Source organism: Struthio camelus, chromosome 8, assembly GCF_040807025.1.
Source record: "Struthio camelus isolate bStrCam1 chromosome 8, bStrCam1.hap1, whole genome shotgun sequence".
Lineage (NCBI taxonomy): Eukaryota > Metazoa > Chordata > Aves > Struthioniformes > Struthionidae > Struthio > Struthio camelus.
The window spans coordinates 27,858,493-27,878,767 of record NC_090949.1 but is presented as its reverse complement, the minus strand read 5'-3'; the positions used below and the strand labels follow the sequence as shown (position 1 = coordinate 27,878,767).

General features: G+C 66.4%; 1 protein-coding gene across 2 annotated transcripts in view; it reads left to right on the top strand.

Annotated features, from left to right (window-relative positions):
- Window positions 1-211: 211 nt before the first annotated feature.
- Window positions 212-20,275, top strand: part of PIK3R3 (phosphoinositide-3-kinase regulatory subunit 3) — a 101,493-nt gene continuing 81,429 nt past the window's right edge. The window contains exons 1-4 of one of the 2 annotated variants that reach the window (XM_068953015.1): window positions 212-287; window positions 506-1,293; window positions 8,872-8,967; window positions 9,311-9,388. In XM_068953015.1, the coding sequence (XP_068809116.1) occupies window positions 966-1,293; window positions 8,872-8,967; window positions 9,311-9,388 (502 nt within the window). In that variant the 5' untranslated portion in view covers window positions 212-287; window positions 506-965. Of the gene's footprint in view, window positions 1,294-8,871; window positions 8,968-9,310; window positions 9,389-20,275 lie in introns of both variants that reach the window. The other variant, XM_068953014.1, reaches the window with a different exon arrangement.

Here is a 20,275-nt window from a genome sequence, read left to right as displayed (position 1 = left end):
CCCGCCGCCGCCCCCGGCTCCGGCAGCGCGGCGGGTAAGGCGCGGAGCGGCCGCGGGGGATGCGCGGGGGAGAGCGGGGCCCGGCGCCGGCGCGGCCTCCCCCCCCCCCCCCGCGGTGGTCTCTCGGCGCGATATTTGCAATGCATCCAAAAAAAAAAAAAAGAGAGAGAGCGCTCTCCTTTCCTGCAGTTTCGCTCGCCGGCTCCGCGCGGTGTTTCTGGGCTGGAGCTGCTGGAAGGGAGTTGCGTGCAGTGGGAGGCTGCTCGGCACATATGTCTATTTTAAAAGCACGTTGCTTGATCTCTTGCCCTACTTTCCAGACTCTCGTCTGTACTTTCCTTGTGCGCTGTGTCCGATCCCGGCTGGCGTAAACTCCCTGGGAAGCGGGAGCCGATCGAGCCGCCGGGCTCGTTCCAGCTCCGGGGGTTTCAGATGGGGAAGGGGGCTGCGGTCTGGGGTCGAGGCGGCGATCCGATTGCTAACGCACTGCATTTCTCTCCGACAGAGGCCAGCCCGGCTGGGGAGGGCTGATCACCGGCGACATGCGGATGAAGGGCAGAGAGAGACCAGGCTGAGAAGCGAACTGCTTGTTCATACCCGCTACGGCGACCCCAAATTGGTCTCCTTTGCTCCCCTCCCATTTGCGCCAGCGATGCACGGGCTGCGTACAGACGCCTGAGCAAACCCCTGCAGCCTGCTGAGCCTTTGGGACCGGCTTGGCTCCACGGCAATTTTGGGAGAACGGGTGGCCTGGAGAGGACAGGGGCTGCTCTCCAGCACAGAGATGTTTTTGTGAACGTGCAAGGAAGGAAATCCTGCCGTACCCCACCGGTGCCCCCCGTGATTGCCCCTGCGCCCCATCCCGGCCGTGCCCGCCCCGCGCAGACGCCGCGGGCCCCGAACGCTCGCCAGGACCAGCGGGCGCAGGGCGATCTGGGCCGCGTGACCCACGCCACGCCATCACCATGGCCTCCTCGGACGGGCTGCAATACCGAGCCCTCTACGAGTACCAGAAGGACCGGGAGGAAGACCTGGCGCTGAGTCCCGGGGACGTGCTGACGGTCAGCAAGGCCGGGCTGCTGAGCGCCCCCGACTACAAGGACGGGGACGAGCGGAGCCCCAAGGGCTGGCTCAACGGCTTCAACGAGCGCACCAAGGAGCGCGGCGACTTCCCCGGCACCTACGTGGAGTACCTGGGCCCCGTGCGCATCCCGGCCACCGCGGCCAAGGCCAGGCCTCGGCCCGTGCCCCCGACGCCCGCCGGGACCCCTGCGCCTGGTGGCCAGCCCTGGGGTGAGTGCCAGCGGGGAGCGCGCGAGGGGAGGGCATGGGTGGCATGGAGCCCGGGTTGGTCCCTCTGCGCAGCCCTGGCGGGGGGATGCGGGATCCTTCGGGATACACCCTGGGGAGACGGTGGGACGGGGTTGCAGGGGTCACCAAAGAGGAATAGTTGCCCCAGGGATTATTCGCCGCGGTGCATGGAGGCAGGTGCAGACGGGGCAGGGGGTGCCGGGGGGATTGCTGCACCCCAGGCAAACACGCTGCAAGAACTGGTCCTCTGCAGCACCCCGGGCTCGCTGCTGTGCCTGGCGCGGGGGGGGCAAGGGGTCCACGCCACTGACAGCGGAGGGGAGGACACGGGAGCCCTCTGAGCTGTGCAAGCCCCAGGGTGGACGAGAAAGCTCTGCTGTGGCCAGGCACCTTATCGTCCGACGGCCGTTCTCCCCCGCTGCGGCACCCGCCCCCAGCTGCTCGCGGCGCCCGCCCGGGCGAGCGTTGGCCCCAGGCCAGCGCTTGGCCCTTGCGGTGACGTTGTCCCAGCTGGGACTGCGGCCGGTCTGGCCGCTCGGCAGGGTCAGTCCCCTGCTAAAGGCAGCTCTGCGCTGGCCGTACGGCACGCGCAGGGCTTTTCCTGCCCCGGGGGCTGGAGCACAGCGTGAGCCGGGATGGGCAGCTCGGCCCCACCAGTCCGGCTCCGGAGGCAGCACGCGCCTCCTGCCCCGCTCGGCTCCGGCGAGGGGTCCTGCGCCCGGCGGTCACGCCACCTCGGGGTGCTCTGGCGCGGGGGCAGCTGCTGTGGGCAGGGAACCCACAGGGCGCCCGTGTTTGCTGGGAGATTTTGTGTTCCCCTTGCACGGGGGCCATCGCCGAGCTGCGTCCTCGAAGGGCTGGAAGCCCGGCCGGGCCATCGCCCCCGTCCCCTCTCAGCAGACTCTCCTGCGGGGCAGCTCAGGCTCAGCTGGCCGGCTCTCCTCCCCACAGCCTCTTTAGACTTGATTTTGCCGGGTCTGGTTTTCCCCGGCACCGGACCCTGCTGCCCGGTTCGGGCAGAGGCACCGCGGCCGAGGCGCTGGCTCCGCGCGGCGCCCGGCGCCCCGACCCTTTCTGTGCAGGGAGCTGCCGAGGCGGCGGCGCTCTCTGGCCTCGCTGCTTACAATGGCCAAGTGCGTTGGGGCTGGGAGGCATTTCAAAGCCGTTGCATAATATAGCCCAGCCAAAAAAAAAAACCTTCCAGCCAGGCAAACAAACAAAACCCAGCAGCCCTGGACAAAACCTCAATTCTCTCCTCCTCCTGGACACGGCCGAGGAGAAACCTCCCTGTGCAGAGCCTCGGGCAGGGAGAGCGGGGCAGCCCTTAGCCGCAGCCGCAGCCACAGCTTTCTCGGTCGCTGGCTCGGCGTCTCAGGCGCCCTCCTTGGGACGGCGTTTGAGACCAGGGTGCAGCTTTGGTAATGGGAGATGCCAGTTCCCTCTGGGCTGGCAGGGAAAACTGGGGGGACCTTGGCCCTGGGCTTGGAGAGGTTCCCATTCATATGGCTCCGTCCCCCTCGGAAAGGCAGGGAAGGTGGCACCCAGGAGCCTCCATCCCTCTAGCTACAGTATTTTGCACTGCAACCGGCTGAAGGGCTGGGACGGCTGCTTGGGCGGCACTGGGGGCTGGCGGGTGCCCTGCCGCTGGGATTTAGGAGGACAGTGATAGCTGCATCCCTGGGGAGCCCGGCTGGCCGGGGTGCTGCAGGACTCAGCTTGCACGGGGTTGGGGTACCGCAGCTAAAAGGCGCATCCTGATAAAAAGGTCTTGGTGCCCCAAAGGGGTGAGGTTTAGCTGGTGCTCTTCTGCTCCCAGTGGCAGGCAGCGCTGCGTGGCACCGTGTTTTTTCTGGAGCAGCGCTGCTCGGGTAGGTGCAGTCTGCACCCGTGCTCCTGCGGGCAGGGAGCTGTTTGAGTCCGAGGGAAGGGAGCAGGTCAGACATCTCCTCGTGGAGGGTTACAGAGAGCCAGAGCTCTGCTTTGCATCTGTTTCCCACCTGGGTGAGATCAGCCTGGGACACAGGCACCGAGCATCCCCCGCACCGCAGCGGCTGCCTCCGTCTCTCCCCGCGAGCGCTCGCTCCGTGGCGCAGGAGCTGCCGGCATCGTTTTCTCTCCTCTCCGCAGCAAGGCAATGACAGCTCAGCCCTGCTCTGCTCCCGGAGCCGCCTTCCCAGCTCTCCCACACCGCCGAAGCGCAGCCCCTGTGCCTGCTTGCTGCCAGCAGCGAGCAGCTACGTGGCACGTGTACGCAAGTGGCAGTGTGTTGCCATCGCAGGGGGGAGGAGGGCACTTTTGGGGGTGCTCACCTTGCTGGACAAAGCAGGGTCTGAGCCCCCCCAGCCAAATGTTAGTCAGGCAAGAAGCCCTCTTCCCCCAGCCTATCTGGAGGGCAGAGCCCTAGCAAACTCATTGCTGTAGTGTGGACAGCTCAGGCAGCTCAGGCATGGGCCAGTTTACGGGCTCTCCAGCCCTGCTCACCCTGCGCTTTAAAGACAGAGGAGCCTGGAGCTGCCGTCTCACGTCTGCCCCCACTGCCCATCACCGTTGCGTTGCACCTGCCCCAGGCAGCAAGTCCAGCAGTTATCCTCTTCCTTCGGAGGGGATGGGAGAGGTCTCTGCGGAAACGTCTCATGGCTTTAGGAGGGCTGCAGGTCTCGGGGTCTCCAGCGGGCTTCAGCCGAGGGAAGGGGGGAACGTGGCAATCCATCACCGGCGATGAAACCCGCCGAGCCGCGGCCGGGAGGCGCGTGGGGAGGGGTGACGGCAGGCAGGGACCCTTAGCCAGCCGCTTTCCTCCCCGACACGCACGGCCCCGATTTCTGGCCTTGCCAACACCGGCCGGCTCTGGTCACCTGCGGGACCCCTCGGCGCCGGGTCCCGGAGGCAGGTCCCGGAGGGGGCGCCTGGGCCAGGGGGTCTCTGCCTGCCGCCCGCCCCGAGCGAGGCTCGACCCCAGCAGCCAGCACGTGCAGCAGCGCTAAGCAACCGCCGGGAGTGAAAAGCGCAGATTTCGGAGGAATCGCTCCGGGTTGCGCTCGGGAGAAAGGAGGCGAGGCGATCCCGCGGCCTGGGAAGCGCAGGCGCCGCTGGCAGAGCCCGGGCGATGGTGGCGGTGGGGAGAAGGCAGCACTGGTCCCCCGCCAAAAGCTGCCGTTTAGCGCAAGCTGCCAGCTCACTCGCACTTTGTTGGGAACCGCACTCCAGGCTCTGGGGCTCAGGCAAGATCAGAAAAATTTTAAATAAATAAAAAAAAATTACTAAGAAAAATGCAATAAAGCCAGCTTTTGGGGGTAAATAGATGGGGGATGCTGCCATCTGCCGGACACGCTCTGGCCGTGTCCCTGCGTGCGTGTGCAGCCGTCCTAGGGGAGGCTTAATATTTGTCCTGCCGTAGTTTCCTCCCTTATAACTATCCCGAAAAGGCTGGGCCCCATCCTGCCGCAGGGTTTGCGGGCAGCCGCGTGGGCCAGCACCACGGGGCGCAGGGCAGCCTGCAGGGCCGGGCGCCCGCCGCTGTCCCGCGGGGCTGTGGGGTCCCAGCTCGGCCGTCCGCGGATGCGCTCGCGCCCGAAACGCCCCAAAAATCTCCCTCGCGGCGAATCTTCCTCCTGGACATCGTTCCCGCTTTCCGCGAGGGAGAACTGTGTCGTTTGACGTCGGTTTACACCACAGTCTTCTGGCGCCCTGGATTTTCTCTGTAACGAAATCCTCCGAAGGTTTTTGGAAGAGAAGGGACTTTTTTTCTTTTTTTGGAAAATTCTTCTCTTAACGTTTCCATTTCCAGAGGGAGGTTTTGAGGGACGTTGGTTTTGGCTGGCTCGCATGCTCCGTTTCCCGCGATAGCTGCACACTTCCCCGTGCGTGCTGGGAGCGCCGGTGCCCGTCCGGGACCCCGGGGACATCGAGCCGCAGCATGGGGCTTTCTCGCAAGAGACGGGGCTGCGCGCTTGGACCCAGCTCTCCCACGGGCTGCAGCGTCGCCAACCAGCCCTGCGCGGGAGGCTTGGGATTTACCAGCAGTCTCCGAGGATATACAGTATCCTTAATTTCCCACTAAAATTTCACCAAGATGCCTGTTCCCCAAGGAGTACGTCGGCCTTTGGATGATAAAGCGGTGTCAAGAGCGGCAAGCAAAGCCCTGGGATTTAATGACGGAGCATCCTGAGCCGGCATCCCTGGGGTGCAGAGCCCCGTTCCCCGGGAGAGAGTCGCCAGGGCTGGCGGGTGCCGCCGCAGTTGCTCCGTCCCAGGCGCCAGCGCAGCCGCGTTTCCAGCTAAAGGAAGGGCTCAGCTCCCGGGAACGCTGCTTTTGCAAGCCGTACCCCGGAGCCAGGGCTGGCTCTGCAGGGAAGGATGGTCTTTTTTTAATTAAATAACATCCTAAAAACAGCTTTGCTGCAGATCCGTGTCCCGCTGCTGCACAGGGACTTCCTGGGAGCTCGGCAGCAGCTTTCGCCCCTGCCTGGATGCCCCAGGCAGCGTCACCTCCGCAAGGCTGGCGTTGATCCCGTGGCTCCGAGACGGAGCTGTGAGTCAGGACGCCTGGCACCCTGCGGGGAGAGCATGGGCTAACGCCGTGCCTTGGTTTCCCTCCTGCGCGAGCGCCCGTCCTGGCTTGCTGAGTCCTGGTCACGTCCCGCCACCGCAGCACCCGGCGCGGAGCCGAAGCCCCTGCGGCGCTCCCGCTCCAGCTGGGCACGGCTCCGCCGCCCCTTCTCCCGCAGCGGGAACCGTCGCTCCCGTCTGCAGCCGGAGGATTTTCCTGGCCGCTTTCTACGCCTTGATTTCCGCGCCAGCATTGTCTTCCGGAGCCTACGCGGGCCTCGGGCTAGTCCCGTTTCGGCCCTTGGTTAGGCGCCCAGCCTGGGGAAAGGTCTGGGTCAAAGGCGTCGTTGCCTTGCCCAAAGTCCTTTTTCTTTTTTCCTCTTTCTTCCTTAAAATTGCTGTGGTTTCATTTTCCACGAGGGAGCTCCCTGCCTTCTCGCCAGGCCGGAAGAACCGAAGCGAGAACAAACCTAATGAGCGAGCTGGCCGGGCTGCAGCTGGGCTCGTTGCGCGAAGCACGGTCCCGCCGAATCTTTCTTTAATTTGCTAGAAACCTTTCTGATATATTTCCGTCGAAACACGTCCGCTTGCCCCATAAAACAAGAGCTCTTGACTCATCGGCCTTTCCGGCCGTGCCGCGTGCCCTTGGCGGGCCGCGCGCGGGTCCCGCTGCCGGGGCTGCCGAAGCGGGGGCTGCAGCTTCGCCGGCTGCCGACGGCCCCCAGGGCACCGCCGCCTTCGCCGGCCGCGGCGCTGGGGACCGCTCCGGGGGCGAGCTGGCGGTCGCGGCCCCCTGAGCGCGGGGCAGGACCCCCGTCTCCGCCGGGGGCTCGGAGGGGCCACCGGGGGCCATCGCCCCGGGGTGTGCTGCGAAGGCTGGCCGGGCTGGGGAGAGAGGGGCCAAATCCGCCCCTTTCGGGCTGGAGAGGGGGGATCGAGCCAGGCCGCGGGGCGGGACGGCGCAAAACCACTGAGTTAAACCCGTCTTAATGCTGGATCTGCTGCCCAGGAGCATAACGAAGGGCAGCGGGCAGACCCCCCCCGCTAGCGTGTGTCTCTCCGAAGGCGACCTAAAGTCTCGGGGGCTGATGAGCTCCCTAAACCGGCACTAGTTTCCCGGGGGGCCGCGGGGAGGGCAGAGGGGGCCCCGCACGCAGCATCGGCGCGTTGCCCACCTGGGTTTTCAAGCGTGCGCGGTCCATGCCGGGGCGAGCGCGTCGCGGGCCGGTGACGGAAATCAGCCCCCGACCGCGCGAGCCCCGAGGCGACGGCGCGCCCCCCCGGCGGACGGCCGAGGGGGCGGGCGCAGGCTGGGCGCAGCGGGCGCCCTGGCCCGTGGGCGCGGGGCAGGGCGTCAGGCCAGCGGCGTGGGGAGTTAACAGGGGAGGCGGGAGGCGGGAGGGCGCGCGGCCGTCGCGGGTTTGGGAGGCCGTGGTGTCGAGAGAGGGGACGGCACGCGGAGCAGGGCCATCCCCTCCTGGCTCCGGGGACGCTCTGGGGCGAGTGCGGCCGCGGGAGCAGGAGGGGCGGAGGGGCAGCGGGTGGCAGGGCGGCCCCTGGCACTGGGGCCGAGAGGGGCCACCGCCACCCGCGCGCACCCCCGAACTCAGCTCTGTGCCAGCACACGCTGCTGTGCCCCATCCCCTCTGGACACGTGGCCAGAGTGGCCTTCAGGTGTCCCCACCACCATGGCAAGGGCTTAGCCACTGGAGAGCCCACCGCCGGCGGTCCAGGCAGGGCAAACCCCCGAGTGGGCCGTCTGCCCGGGGTCTGCAGCGGGGCCGAGGGTCCTCCCGGCGCGGGGGCCTGGGGTGCCAGAGAGAGGGTGCTCTGCTCTGCGGGTGCAGGCTGGTTGCCCAGCCGTGCCACCCGGCCCCAGCAGTGGGGCTCGCTTGTCGCCGGCGGCCAGGCTGGGGTTAAGCCCCGCGGCCAGCCAGCTGCAGAGGATGTCGCCCCTGAGGAGGGCAGGTGGAGGGGTTTAGCGGCCCAGGTGGTGAGAAGGACAGACCTCGAACCAAGGGGCCTTGTAGGGGCAAGAGGACTGTGGCAGAGGTTCAGGTACGTGGTGGATGCCGTGCAGAAAGGAGGTGGGCACCCTTGCGGGGGGGATGCTCTTCCCTAGCCGGATCTGGGGTGAGGTGCCCTTGGTGAGCCCCCTCTCACCAGGGAGCTGACCGGCTCAGCTCTGGCTGTGGGAAACCCACCCCACGCTTGGTCGAACAAATCCTGATGGCCGGTGCAGGCCAGAACAAGCCAAGGAGGGAGGCTGAGGCCTTGCCAGGCTTGTGCGCAACCCTGTTGTAGACACCAGCGAATCCAAGCGGGTGCAAGCCACGGGCAGCCCTGCCTGTGCTGGGCCGCGCTGCTGCCTGGGGGCCTCCAGGGGCTGGGGGTGACCGGAGGGAGCCGTTCCTGGCGCCCACGGCGGGCTGGGACGTGCGTTTGGGGGAAGGCAGGCTGCCATCGCGTTGGGGTCAGGCTCTGTGCGCCAGCGTGCGGTGGCAACTTGGGGGCAGAGATGTGGGGAAGGGCTCTTGCTCTAAAGGGGACCCACGGTCGCGACTGGACGCCTGCCCCGTTGGCCGGGAGCGGGCGCTAACAGCTCTTTACAAGGCAGGAAGTACTTGAGTCCCAAAAGCTGACTTTTACTGCAGAAAGAGGATAAAATAAGGGAGAAGTTCTCCAAAATTGGACGTCTGTGATCCAAAGCATCGGCTGCGGCTGTGCCAAAGCAGCAGCTTGATCCTGTCCCGGGGCGGCCGAGGAAGACGGCTTGAATTCCTGCGGGCGACCCGGAGGCAGCGACTTCGGAGGGGGGTGGCCGGAGGGGGGATGGCTCGGCGGGCGCCGCCGGGGCTAGGGGCGCACGCTGCCGCCGCCGCGCGCGCCGCTGGAAAACCGGGACGGGGCAGAAAGGCGGGCGGGCGCGTGAGCCGGCTCCGCGAGGCATCAGCCCCGTGGGGGGAGGCGGCGTTTGAGCGCGCCGCTCCAAGCTTTCTCTCTCCGTAACAGGCCTCTCCGGGCAGGCAGAGTTTGCCGAGCGCTCGAACTTCCCCGAGCAGGCTGTGCCGACTGTAGCGAGGCTCATCGAGGCGCTGGAAAAAAAAGGTACCGGCAGTCCTCCAAATGGGATAGGGGGGCGTGCAGGGGCCGTGACCTGGCGTGCAATGGGCATCGCCGCGAGCGGGGGCTCGTTTCTGCAGCCGTGCCGCTCGCAGCGCGGCCGTGCCGGGGCAGGTCTGAGCCGTTTGCAAGCGCCCCGCGGAGCATCGGGTCGGGGCGCAGAGGGGCCCCCGCGCGCTCCCTGCACCCAGGCGGCACGAGGAGGGGGGGGAAACCCAGCCAGCCGGGCGCTCGCAGCGGCGTCAGCCCTTGCCAGATCAGCTGCGGGGTGCGTCGGAGGCAGGATTTGGGCCTCGGGACTGACCCTTCTCTCCTGGCTGCTCCTCAGGTATCGACAGCGAGGCTCCCTACAGATCGCCCCCCGGCTCTCTGGGTGACCCCGAGCTGAAGCAGGCTCTTCTGACAGGTGAGTCCCATGGCCACGTCCCTCCTTGCGTCCTGGGAGTAGCTCTGCTTTGCACCAGGCGGAAGTAGGGCCCTCGCGGCGATAGAGGTGATGCTGCCACATGAGCTACGGGTGATGCTGCCAACGCGTTGCCTTTGGAGCACGCAGAATACAGCAGGGAGGCGTCAGCTGGCCGTGGCCTCCTTAAGGCCCTGATTAGACAGCTCTGTAACGCCCTGTGTGCGTGCAATCTCCCCTCCGCTCTCCCCAATACTCTCAGGTGAGCCTGGAGCGGTGCTGCCGGGAGGTACCGGGGTGCCGGGCGCGGGGAACGGGGACACCCTCGCCGGTGCTGGTGGACCCTGCGCTCGGAGGTGCGTGAGCGGTGTCGGGGGCTAAAATCACTACGCGCCCCGCGTGGGAGCTGTCGCCAAGCGCCCTCGGGACAAATCCACCCGATCCTGACTGGGACGGCACGGGGCTACCGGGACCTCGGGCAGAGGGATGCGGCGTTTCCCGTGCGCTGCTTAAATTTTGGACGACGGCCCCCGGCCAGGGCACGCCAAAGCCTCTGCGTGGCCGGGGGCTGCGGCGCCCAGAGGGCGGCACTGTGGCACCAGGCAGGGGGGCGTCCAGCCGCGCACCGTCCCGCGCTGGCACCGCGGCCGCCCCCACCTGCGGCGGCCGCCGGCGGCGCGCCAGGCCGTGTTGCTAGGGAGAAGGGATGTGATGGCAGAGCTATATAAAGCAGCATGAGCTCATCGCTTCCCCGCGCACCGGGCGCCGCGTCCTGCCGGTGGGGGGGGGGGGGGGACGGGGCTGGCGCGGGCGCAAAGCGGCAGCCGGGATGCAGAGGAGGAGGGGGCGAAGGCAGAAGAGGTGCCGGGGGGCTCCCAGACCCTCGGCGTCCCCACCGGCGCCAGGGCTGGACCGGGAGGGCTCTGCTGCACCGGCCCCGGCGATGGGGGACGCGGTGGGAACCTCCTGGGCCTCCCACCAACTCACTCTCCCTTTTTGGCACAAGCCCCCGCTGCAGTCTGGGGCAGGCACGAGCAGCCAGGGCCCTTCGACGGCCTCGTCCCCCGGCCCCGGGGTCCCTGGCGGGTGCCCGGCGGAGGCGCGGAGGTCCCAGGAGAGATCTGGGGCTCCTGCCGCTGGCGCACGGCTCGGGCTGCCCCCTGCCCGGGCTGCCCCCGGGGGTTTAAGCGCCCAGGTTTGGCAGGGGAAGAGACAGCAGAAAGGTGGATTTTGCTTTCCCGTTAAGGGCCCTCGCCTCGTCCCCGAGCGGCTGGCTCCGGCGGCCAGCGGCTGCCTGCGCCAGTCCTTCCGCGTGCCTTGTCAAGCGCCCCGCTGGGGGCCGCGGGGCCCTCCTGGCGGAGCAGCCCCTCGGGGTGTCCTGCGCCCTGGTTTCCCAGCGTGATTAGAAGCAGGATGTGGGAGCCAGCACCAAGGCAGGGAAAAGGCGTCCTGTTTTTTGGATCATTTTAAAGACAGCCTTGGAAAACCTCTAGCGGCCCCCGACGTGACCTGGTGCTCCCACTTGCACCAAGCCCCCAACCACCTCCTCTAGGTTCCTCCTGCCCTGATCCGTAAAAGCTCTTTTCTCCGGCCGCTCGGCAGGGCTGCCCTGAGCGCCGGCTCCCGGCAGAGCTGGGCGAAGCCGAGACCCAGCCGCCGTCCTTCGGGTGCCGGCTGGCGTCTGTGCAAGCCTTGGCCTCATCCCCTGCTGGGTGAGCTGCTTCATAAGGCAGGGAGTGACGGTGTGGAAGGGGAGGATGTGGCATGTCATGCTTTTGCGAGGTCTCAGCTGGAGGGGTTCCCGATGCTGCCAGAGGCTGTGTTTCCCCCTACCTGCTGTGAGACCCCCCGGGGGGGATGTAACACCCACCCCTGCCCTGTGGTCAGGTCCAGGGTGGCAAGTTAGAGCCTGCCTGCCCCCGGCAGGAGCAGGAGCATCTAGTTCTCCGACGTGTTAGGGCATCCGTGGCCCCCGGTGGTCTGCCCTTTCCTGCCCCTGCACATCTGTTTCCAGTTGCCTCCTCCCAGCCGGCCAGCGCCATCCGTGCTACCTGCCTGCTTCTTAACCGCAGCCGGAAACACGACCCGCTTCCTTGGTGCCGGGCAGGGGGTCGCCCCGACGGAGCCCCTCTCGCCTCCGTTACCCGGTGCAGAAATGCGCGCGCGTGGGGTGGTGACGTAGCTGCGTGCCAGGACGCGGGCCCTCGCTGCAAGGCTGCCGGCAGGGCAGAAGCCAGGACGGGGCACTGGGCAGCAGGCGCGACGGCTCAGGCGCGCGCCGAGCTGCCGCCCGCCGCAGGCTGCCTCCGGCCCGTGACCCGCGCTGGGCTGGCTCCAGGCGCGCGGCTCCCATCTTCCCCGCGGCATCAGGCGGCACCACCCGCCTCGGTGGCCTCTGGCCGGCTTCTCGGGCTCGCCGGCGGTGCCTCCCGCTGACATCCCCGCGAGCCGCCTGCCCCGATGCACGCTGGTTCCCAGCCAGCCCAGGGAGGAGGAGGAGGAGGAGGAGGAGGAGGGGAGGCAGGAGGCTGGGCTGCCAGCTGGCCTTGCGAAAGCCAGACAGCTCTCCCTGCTGTCGTCCAGGAGCCGGCGGCCATCGGAGCCTGGACCTGCCGGGGGAAGCAGAGCATCCCTGCGCGTCCCGGGCTCGCGCTGCACGGCCGGGGAGCCTTTGCCTCCCTCCGCACCCCCTGCACGCCTGAGGCCCAGCCGTGCTTCTCCAGGAGCGCTCTGGCGCCCAACGCGTTGGATGGGGCAGACGTCTCGGTTGCTCGCCGTGCTGGGGGAAAGTCGAGGCAACGCTTGCCAAGCTGATCCCCTCGGCCCACCCGAAAAGGGTTGGGGGTTTGCTGGCAGGCAGCTGCCCCTGCTGCCGTGCACCGCTCGCTCTGCTCCAGCCCCTTGCAGAGCCGCGGGGGAAAGCAGAGCGAGCTCAAGCTCCTTGCCACCAAAGCCTGCCCGGGAGGAGCAGCCCTGCCAGCCTGCGCAGCCCCCCGGTGCCGTGGCTTTTTGCAGCCCTGAGGCTGCGGCGCTCTGCTAGGGACCTGGGGGAGCAGGAGGTGCTGCCGGTCCCACAGTGGGGCTGCCGAAGTGGAAAAGCACTGCCCCCGGCTGCTTTAATCTGCTCTAGGTGCTGGCCGAAGGGTGATCCCCAAGCAGGTGCCCTTATTCCCCGCTGCCTCCCAAACCGCTGCTCGTGCCTCTGGGGGCAGCCGGAGCCCGTTGCCGATCCTGCCGGAAACAGGGAGTAACCTCGCTGCCTTGGTGCTTGCGTGGGGTGCCACTGGCTCAGGGTGCGCAGCAGCACCCCCTCGGCCCCCCCGTGGCAGGGCGAAACATCCCTGCCGAAAACGGGGACCACCACAGCCGGTGGGGGCAGAGGCGAGGGGCGCCCTGCTCGCCCTGCCGCGCGCCCCGCTGCCTCCAGCCTGTCTGAGCCCAGCAGCTCATTTCCTTTAGCAGCCCCTGTGCAAAAGTCAAACTTTTTGGACCTGAACGGGGGGAAACGCGATACGGGGCTGGCAGAGAGGTGACCGGCGAACTGGCTGGGAACCGAGGCTGGGGTCTCGGCTGCGGGGAGAAGCGGGTGTCGGGAAGAGATGTCAGGGTCCCACCGGGGGTTTCGGCTTCCCTATGAATACCCTGATTATGCTGGTATTTGGCAGCCGTGGCAGGAAAACTGCTAGAAAGCACAGGGAAAAGGGAGTAGGGGCTGAAAAAGTTCAGGTGTTGGTTTCCTAACCCCAATCTTCGTGCGTCGAGGAGACTAGGCTATTTTCTACACTAAGAGGGAAAAAAAAATTCTCTTAAATTTCAGTGGGGAGGGAGGCGGTTTCTTGGGGGAAACGCTTCAGGCTTTTTGCCGAGCTCCTGGGACGCAGCTTGACCTGCCGGAGAAGCCTTGCGTCTCCCCCGGCACATCGCTGCGGCTTGCGGGGACCCCCGACGTGGGAGCAGGACCTGGGTCGCGTGGTGCTGCCCAAATCCGTGCCAGATGGCTCCTTGACCCATCCCTGACTCCTTAAGGAGCTTGGCTTTTCCTGGTGTGCTGCCTCGTTCGCTCGGGGCCCCGGTCATCCTGCCCCGCGGAGATAGGCAGAGGACCCTTTCTCGGAGAGGATCAGATGATTGCCCTATGAAAAGACGTGTTTTTTTCCTACTATTTTTCCAGCGAGCCTGAAGGGTCAGGGTAATCCTGGCTCCAGCTGAGCAGCAGGGACGGGGGCACAAGCAGGGCCCTCTGCAACCTCCTCCTGCCCGCTGCAATCTGGCGCCCGAGCACGGAAACGCAAACGTGTGAGCATGAAAAACGCGAGCTAATAACAAGCCTGGGGAGCAGTTAACAGGCCGTGCAGACATCCCTGTGGGAGCACCCAAAATCCCGCGCAGCCGCGGCCGTGCCGGGCGCTGCCCGAAGGCACAGCGCAGCCCAGGCTGCCCCGGGGGAGCCCGGGGGCGCTGTGTATCTGGTGTGAGCACAGCAGGAGCCCCCCGAGCTGTCCCGACTGGACCCTTGGCCGGTGCCTGGCCTTCTCAGAGCCCTCATCCGTCGGAGGTCTGGCCAGGTTGCTCGCAGGTCGGTCTGACGCTGTGGACGGTGTCAGGAGCGAAGGCCGAGGGAAGCCGGCTTGACCGAAGCCGAGGATATCGAAACTTAGCTGGACGCGGTCCCCGCTGCCCAGGGAGCAGGGGGAGAGCCCACCCTGCGGTGGTGAGTTTGACCGCTGGTGAGAGCCTGTGGACCCGGTCGGGTATACTCAAGCTGAAGGATGCAAGAGAAATGATTATTAGGAAAGAAGGCAAAGACAGAGCGCGTTTAGAAGTGACACAGCCCTAGTCGATGCTTTTGCTTGAAACAGCCTGGTAAAAAGAGGGGTGGCTGAAGCGAGAGCCTCCTCGGTGACGCCGGCGGGATGCCGGGGGGGCCCGCGCGCACAGCGCAGCCCGCAGGCGTGACTGGGCCGGCAGCCGGCTGACGCAGCTTCTCTCCAGAAGATAATTAATTGTTTCAGGACAGTCGGCGTTTAATTCAGAGGCATCATGTGTTGAAGAGCCGGGGGAGCACGCGGGGCCGCGTGACACGCTGCTGAGCCCAGGGGCTGGAGTCGCACGGCGGCCCCGGAAAGGGACTCGAGCAAGAGCCCGGCCCCCGCGCGGGGCTGCAGGCGACCGGCGAGGCAGGCGCTGCGGCTGGGGGCTTCGCTCCGGCTGCGGAGACATGACTGTGGGCAGAAGAAGAAGAGAAAAGCACACCTTTGAATTAAAGTGGCCTCTTCCTTTATTTACCCCACCACTGCCATCTTCAGGCTGGTTTCCTAAGGGGGGGGGGGGAAGCTCACGCTATTGCAACGCTGTGTATGCTCGATTTGACAGAGGGGTCTGGTAGCTGCTCAGGGAGAGGCGAGATCCCCGCGCGCGCTCAACCCCTATTAGACACCAGAGACTCCCCAGAGGCCCGCGCCGCCCGCTTTGCTCTCCGGCCGCGGCGCGCAGCGCTCTGCCTGGAGACGCGCTCGCCTGCCGGGGAATTAGGTCAGCGCTGCGCACGGATTAGAGGCTGCGGAGAGCCCGGCGGCGCGGCGAGGGGCTCCTGCCCCGCAGCTGCTGCCGGGCAGAAAGGAGGGCGCCGGGCGAGCCGAGCCGGGGTGTTTCTGCGTGCGACGGCCCACGCGGGTGGCAGGGGGCTGTGCCGGGAGAGCGCAGGGCGCCCCGGCGGGGGACGCTGAGTCAAAGGCGGGGACGTACCCGCCAGCTCCGCGCAGACTCCCCCGGGGGAAATGCTCGCCACGGGATCTCCGTGAGGTCGAACCGCCTGGCCGGGCTCAAGGGTCGGTGCAGGTCCTCGTGCGGGTGGGAAGGCCGTCCCTGCGGCAGCAGGTGACGCCTGCAGGGGAAACATCTGGAGCGGGACGGGGAAGGTGGACTCGGTCCGCAGGAGAGCTGGGCGCGCTCGGCGGCCGTCCCCTCCGGCCCATCGCCCCGCCGTGCCGCGGCGCCCTCCAGCCGCTCGATCAAAGCGAATCCCCCGGCCCCCTCCCCGCCGTCTCTTGGCTAAACATCCTCCGCGTTTACTGAAACTCACGGCAGTTTTGGGCGTGCGCCGCCGGGGCCGGCTTACTCACGCCTCCCCTGGGTAGCTGCAGCTGCCGGGAGAGGTCCTGGCATTTCCTGCCCGGCCTGACTCAGCCCCGCGGCTCCCGGCCCCCAGCTCCCGCATCCCGCGGGAAAGCTCCCGGGGCCCCTCGCGCCCGTCCCGGAGAGGGGACGGCCCGGCGTCGCTCCGGGCAAGAGGGCCGCAGCGGGCGTCCTCGCGGCTGGGGGCCAGGCGGGGATTGGGTTTTGGTGGTTGGGCTCTCGGCGTGCCCGCGCGTTTCTGGGCACCGTCTGCGGGGAGCGGGCACGGACGAGGCTCCCCGCCGGTGGGGTCTGCTGCATCCTCCTGCATCCGCCCGCGGAGCAGGTTGGGAGGCTCCCGCCACGTTTCCCTCCGGAGCAGCGGTCCTTCCACGCACCCCTTTCCTCTCCCCAAACTTACTCCTGCTTTCAATCTTCGACGGCATCTACGGCCTCTCCGGGTGCCCCACAACCCCCTCCGCGCCCCACAACTGCCCAGTCCCCGCGGCGCCGGGGTAGCGCTCCGCTCCGTCCCCAAAAAGCCCAGCCGAGCCTTGTTTCACGGGACCGCCTGCGAAGGTGTCCGTCCTGCCCCCTCTTCCCTCCCGTCTCCCTCCTCCTCGCAGCGAAAGCCAAGGCGCGTGGTGGCGGGGGCGGCAGCCGGCGCTGGCGGGGGGCCTGGGTCCCCGCCAGCCGCTGGAGACGGAGCCGCTCCGCCGCGGCGGCGCGGGGCTGCTCGCCTTGGTGTGCAGGCGCACCGGCCAGCCGGGCTGCTCCGGGGGGGCCGGTTTGGGGCCGGGCCGGGCTGGGCTGAGGGGGGTTCCTCCTATGTGTGGCACGGGGGGCAGCCGGATGGGAAGCCTCTCTCCGCTGCCCAGGGCTCGGGAAGGGACGGGAACCTCCAGGAACAGGCTGAAACATCTGGAGAGCCGCGGGAGAGCAGTGACTCATCCTGCAGCATCATTAACGTCTTGTAGCCGGTTATCATCTCCCTCTGATAACGAGCGAGCAGAATCCGCCGGGTCAGGCCGGGCCAGGAATTGGCTGGGAAGCCTCCGGGATTAACCCTTCCCGGCTGCCGGGTCCGCTGGGCCCCTCGTGGCCTTTAACGCCAGCTCTTGAGACCCGTCTCCTCTCCGCGGCGGCTCCGCAGCGGGCGTCTGGCGGTGCGAGGACGTTTCCAAGTCTGCCGGAGCAGGCGGGGAGCAGCCCGCCTTCCCTTCGCAGGAGCCCCCCACATCTGCGCGATGCTAATGAGCTCGTTAGGCAGCGCCGGCTCCCCGGGGCTAATCGCCTGGGGCCGGAGCCAGTCCGCCCGCCTGCCTGACTTCAGGAGCAGGTTGTGGCTGCTTTCCCCAATGCGCGCCAGCGTCACGAAGGCCGCGGCGGGTCCCAGCCACCGAAGCCTCGGCGGCGGGCAGGGAGGTGGCGAGCCTTGGGGGAGCATCGCCTGCCCGGAGCCCACCGGCGTGGCACACTGCTTTCGGCACCTTTCCCTGCCCGCAACGGGTGATTTTTGGCGTGGGCGCTGGTGATGTGCCGTGCTGGGGGCCGGGGATAAGAGGCCGAGCCACAGCCTCCCCTGCAGGGCTGGGAACAGCGGGCTGGCGGCGTAAAAGCCCTCTCCGGTACGGCTGCACAGCGGCCGGGCAGCGCTGAGCGCTCGGTGCCTCTGCCCCCCGGTTTGCCTGGTGCAGGGTCACCCTCGGAGGCAGGACGGCGCTCGCTGCGCGTGCCCCCGATCTCGCTCTGCCACGAGCAGCCGTGCTGGGCAGGATCAGAGCCTGGTTTTATGCGGGTTTCCTTTACCCCGGTGCTGGCAATGCCCTGAGAGCAAGGACTGACCCTGCTGGAGCCACTGGGGAGGCAGGGCCAGGTTTCTGGTCTGCAGCAGGAGGCCAAGCTCCTTCCGTGGAGAAGGGCTTTGCTGGGGATTTCAGCAGGAGCAGGGCTGCCCATGCGTGTGCACGCGTGTTTGCACGTGTGCGTGCGGGTGTGTTTGCACACACATGTGTGCAGGCATGTTTGCACGTGTGCGTGCGGGTGTGTTTGCACACACGGGTGTGCAGGCATGCTTGCACGTGTGCGTGCATGCACATGTGTGCGCGCATCTGGTGTTTCTCCTTTCCAAAGAGACCTCTTTGTTAAAATGCAGCTGCCCATCAGCAGTCTCTTTAAAATAACCCAAAGCAGCAATTCCAGGGCAGGAAATGAAGAAGAAAAACACCGTCTCCATGGCAGGAGGTAAATGTCGTTCCCGGCTGGAGCGGGGCCAGCCCAGGGCGACGGCCCCGCGCGGAGCGCGGCGCGGTCGGACGTGACAGCGTCTCCTCTGTGTCAGCAGCTGCGGCTGGCCACCGCCGAGGGGACGGGTGCCCGGTGCCTGGGAAAACCTGCCCGTTCGCTCAGCCGCCCCGGATCTGATCCCGCGGCCGTGGCAGGATCCTGCTAACGAGAGCAGCTCTCCGCAACGGAGCTGTTTTCCAGACGAATTAGACCCCTAGGATCACGGGACTGTAAACGATTCGTTTCTGAGCAAATGGCTCATCGCTTACTGCTCGTCCCTGCCCGCCGCTAAGTGGAAACACGAGTCCTTTGAGCTCATCGCCGGGCACGAAACCTCACGGCTGCGTCAAGCCTGGAGCTCCGCAGCCGAGAGGAGAAGCTGTTTATCGGCGAGGTGGGAGCTGCTCTGCGCTTCCTCCCAGCCCCCGGCAGGCGCGTTGCGCCTTCAGAGGAGGAAACCTTTGGGCAAGCGCCCTCCAGAGAGCACTTGAAGCCCCTTCAAAGCAGCCCGCTTCTCTGACGCTGAAGGCAAAGCGTGCTGCCGCAGTCGGGCAAACTAAACCAAAAGGTCGTGTTTCCCCGAGCAGGGCTCCCTGCACAGCCTGCGATGGGCTCGAGGGCGTAACGCACCGAACGGCAGAGGAGAGCCGCCGTCCCCCTGGCGCGGGGAGCAAATCCTGCCCTTCCTGCGGTGCTGGGCCAGCCCCGGCACGGTGCAGCGCTCCCGAGGACGGGCCGTGCTCGGCAGGCGGCGGGGGCTGCCGGGGCAGACGGCGGTCGCGTCTCCGAGGCACGGAGACGCCGTGCCGGTGCCAGCCCCCGCGGGCTGGCGGGGCCTCGCGCGGGGACGAGGGCTCCCGAGACGCAGGCTGCCCACGCGCAGCCCGGGAGAGACCGGCGGGTCCCAGGGGAAAGGGGACCCCAAGGCAGACCTGGCCACCGGCTCTTCCCCGGAATATCGTTGTCAAGGAAAAAGTTAGCTTTTTTTCCCCATGTTGGTAAAAAGCATTCTCAAAAACATCCATTTCCCTCTAGGCGGGGAAAAAAACAAAAAGAAAACCAGCAGCACCCCCAGGTTTTAGCCAAGCGCTGGGAATTTCAGCCAAAAATGGGGGTTGGAGGCTCCCCGGCCCCACTCTTCTGCTGGCATCCAACTGCCACCTCACTTATCCAGGGCAAGTGCAAGTAGAAATGGTGAAAGGGTCGTCGTTCCCCCAGAAACATCTGTTTCTGGCGGTTTTGACCAGTTCCGACCATGCGGAAGCACAGAAAGGAGATGGGAGCGGTTCAGAAGGACCAGAGCGGGGCCGGGTGGAGCTGGCGAGAGCCGGGACCGTGCTGCCTGGCTGCAGGACACCAAGGGCAGACCAGCCCCGGGTGACACCGGCATGTCCCCAAGCACCAAGCACGGGCGGATCGGGCCCTGGGTACATGCCGCGAGCTGCCAGGGCAGAGGGACCCGCCGCGGCTGCGCGTCCCCCGTCGGACGAGCCGCAAAGCACGGGGTACCGGCGCGGTCAGCGGAGGGCTGCCCGCAGCTTTTTTGCATGGACGCTTTTCCATTTCTGCCCGTCTCGCCTCTCCCGGGCAGCGTCGCCGGCCAGGCTCCCCTGCCCTCCCCGGGGCCCGCCGTGGCAGGGGTCACGGCCAGCTCGGGCTCCCGCCTGCGTATGAGGTAGCGTCTCCGACTGCTGGGGTAAAGGTTTCGCCTCGGGCATTGTTCAATCTGTTTTCCTTCTGGTCGCGAAGCCAAATGCCGGGCGCTGAAAAGGGAAGATGGTGACCGCCTGTAAATAAGGGACCCTCCACAATTTCTTCTCCATTTTTCCATTTCTCTCACGCATGCTGGCACCTGCGGGAATCGCGGACCTGCCCGAGGGGACCAAGAACAGCCTCAGCCAGGGGTCGAGGGAGCTCCTCGCCCTTCCCAACCCCGCCACCTCCGTGGCCTTTCCTTACGAAATAGCTTTTCTTGGTTGTTTTGGGCTTCTACGGCCTTCCCTCGGGCTCGCAGTCCCTGGAAGGGAGCACAGATGGCCAGTCAAAATGGTTGGAGACTCGAGCACTTTTCTGTTGGGAAACACCAGTTTTCTGGAAGTGGGGCACCTCCCAAAATGCCACTGATGTTGGTAAAGCCGCGATTTGGGACAGAAAAACAGGGGATGGGGAAAGGAAGGGAGTGAGCAGGTTCTGACTGCGGCAAACTCCTCGCCTCACTTGTAAACCAGAGCAGAGCAGCCATCTGGGGCTTGATACACCTCCTTTAAGAAAGTGCAAAATTTGCTTTTTTTCCACCAATATTCCCATGTGGAAGAAGAGGGACGTTCGGTTTCTACAAAGGAAACATTTCAATTGGTCCCAAATATCTTGGGACATTTTTTCTTTTTCTTTCCCCAAGATTTGTCCTGCGAGAATTTCAAAACCTTTGAGTTGGGATCCAATTCGAATCAAAGCCAGATTTTGAAACTTCGAGATCTTTGCGAAAGGGAA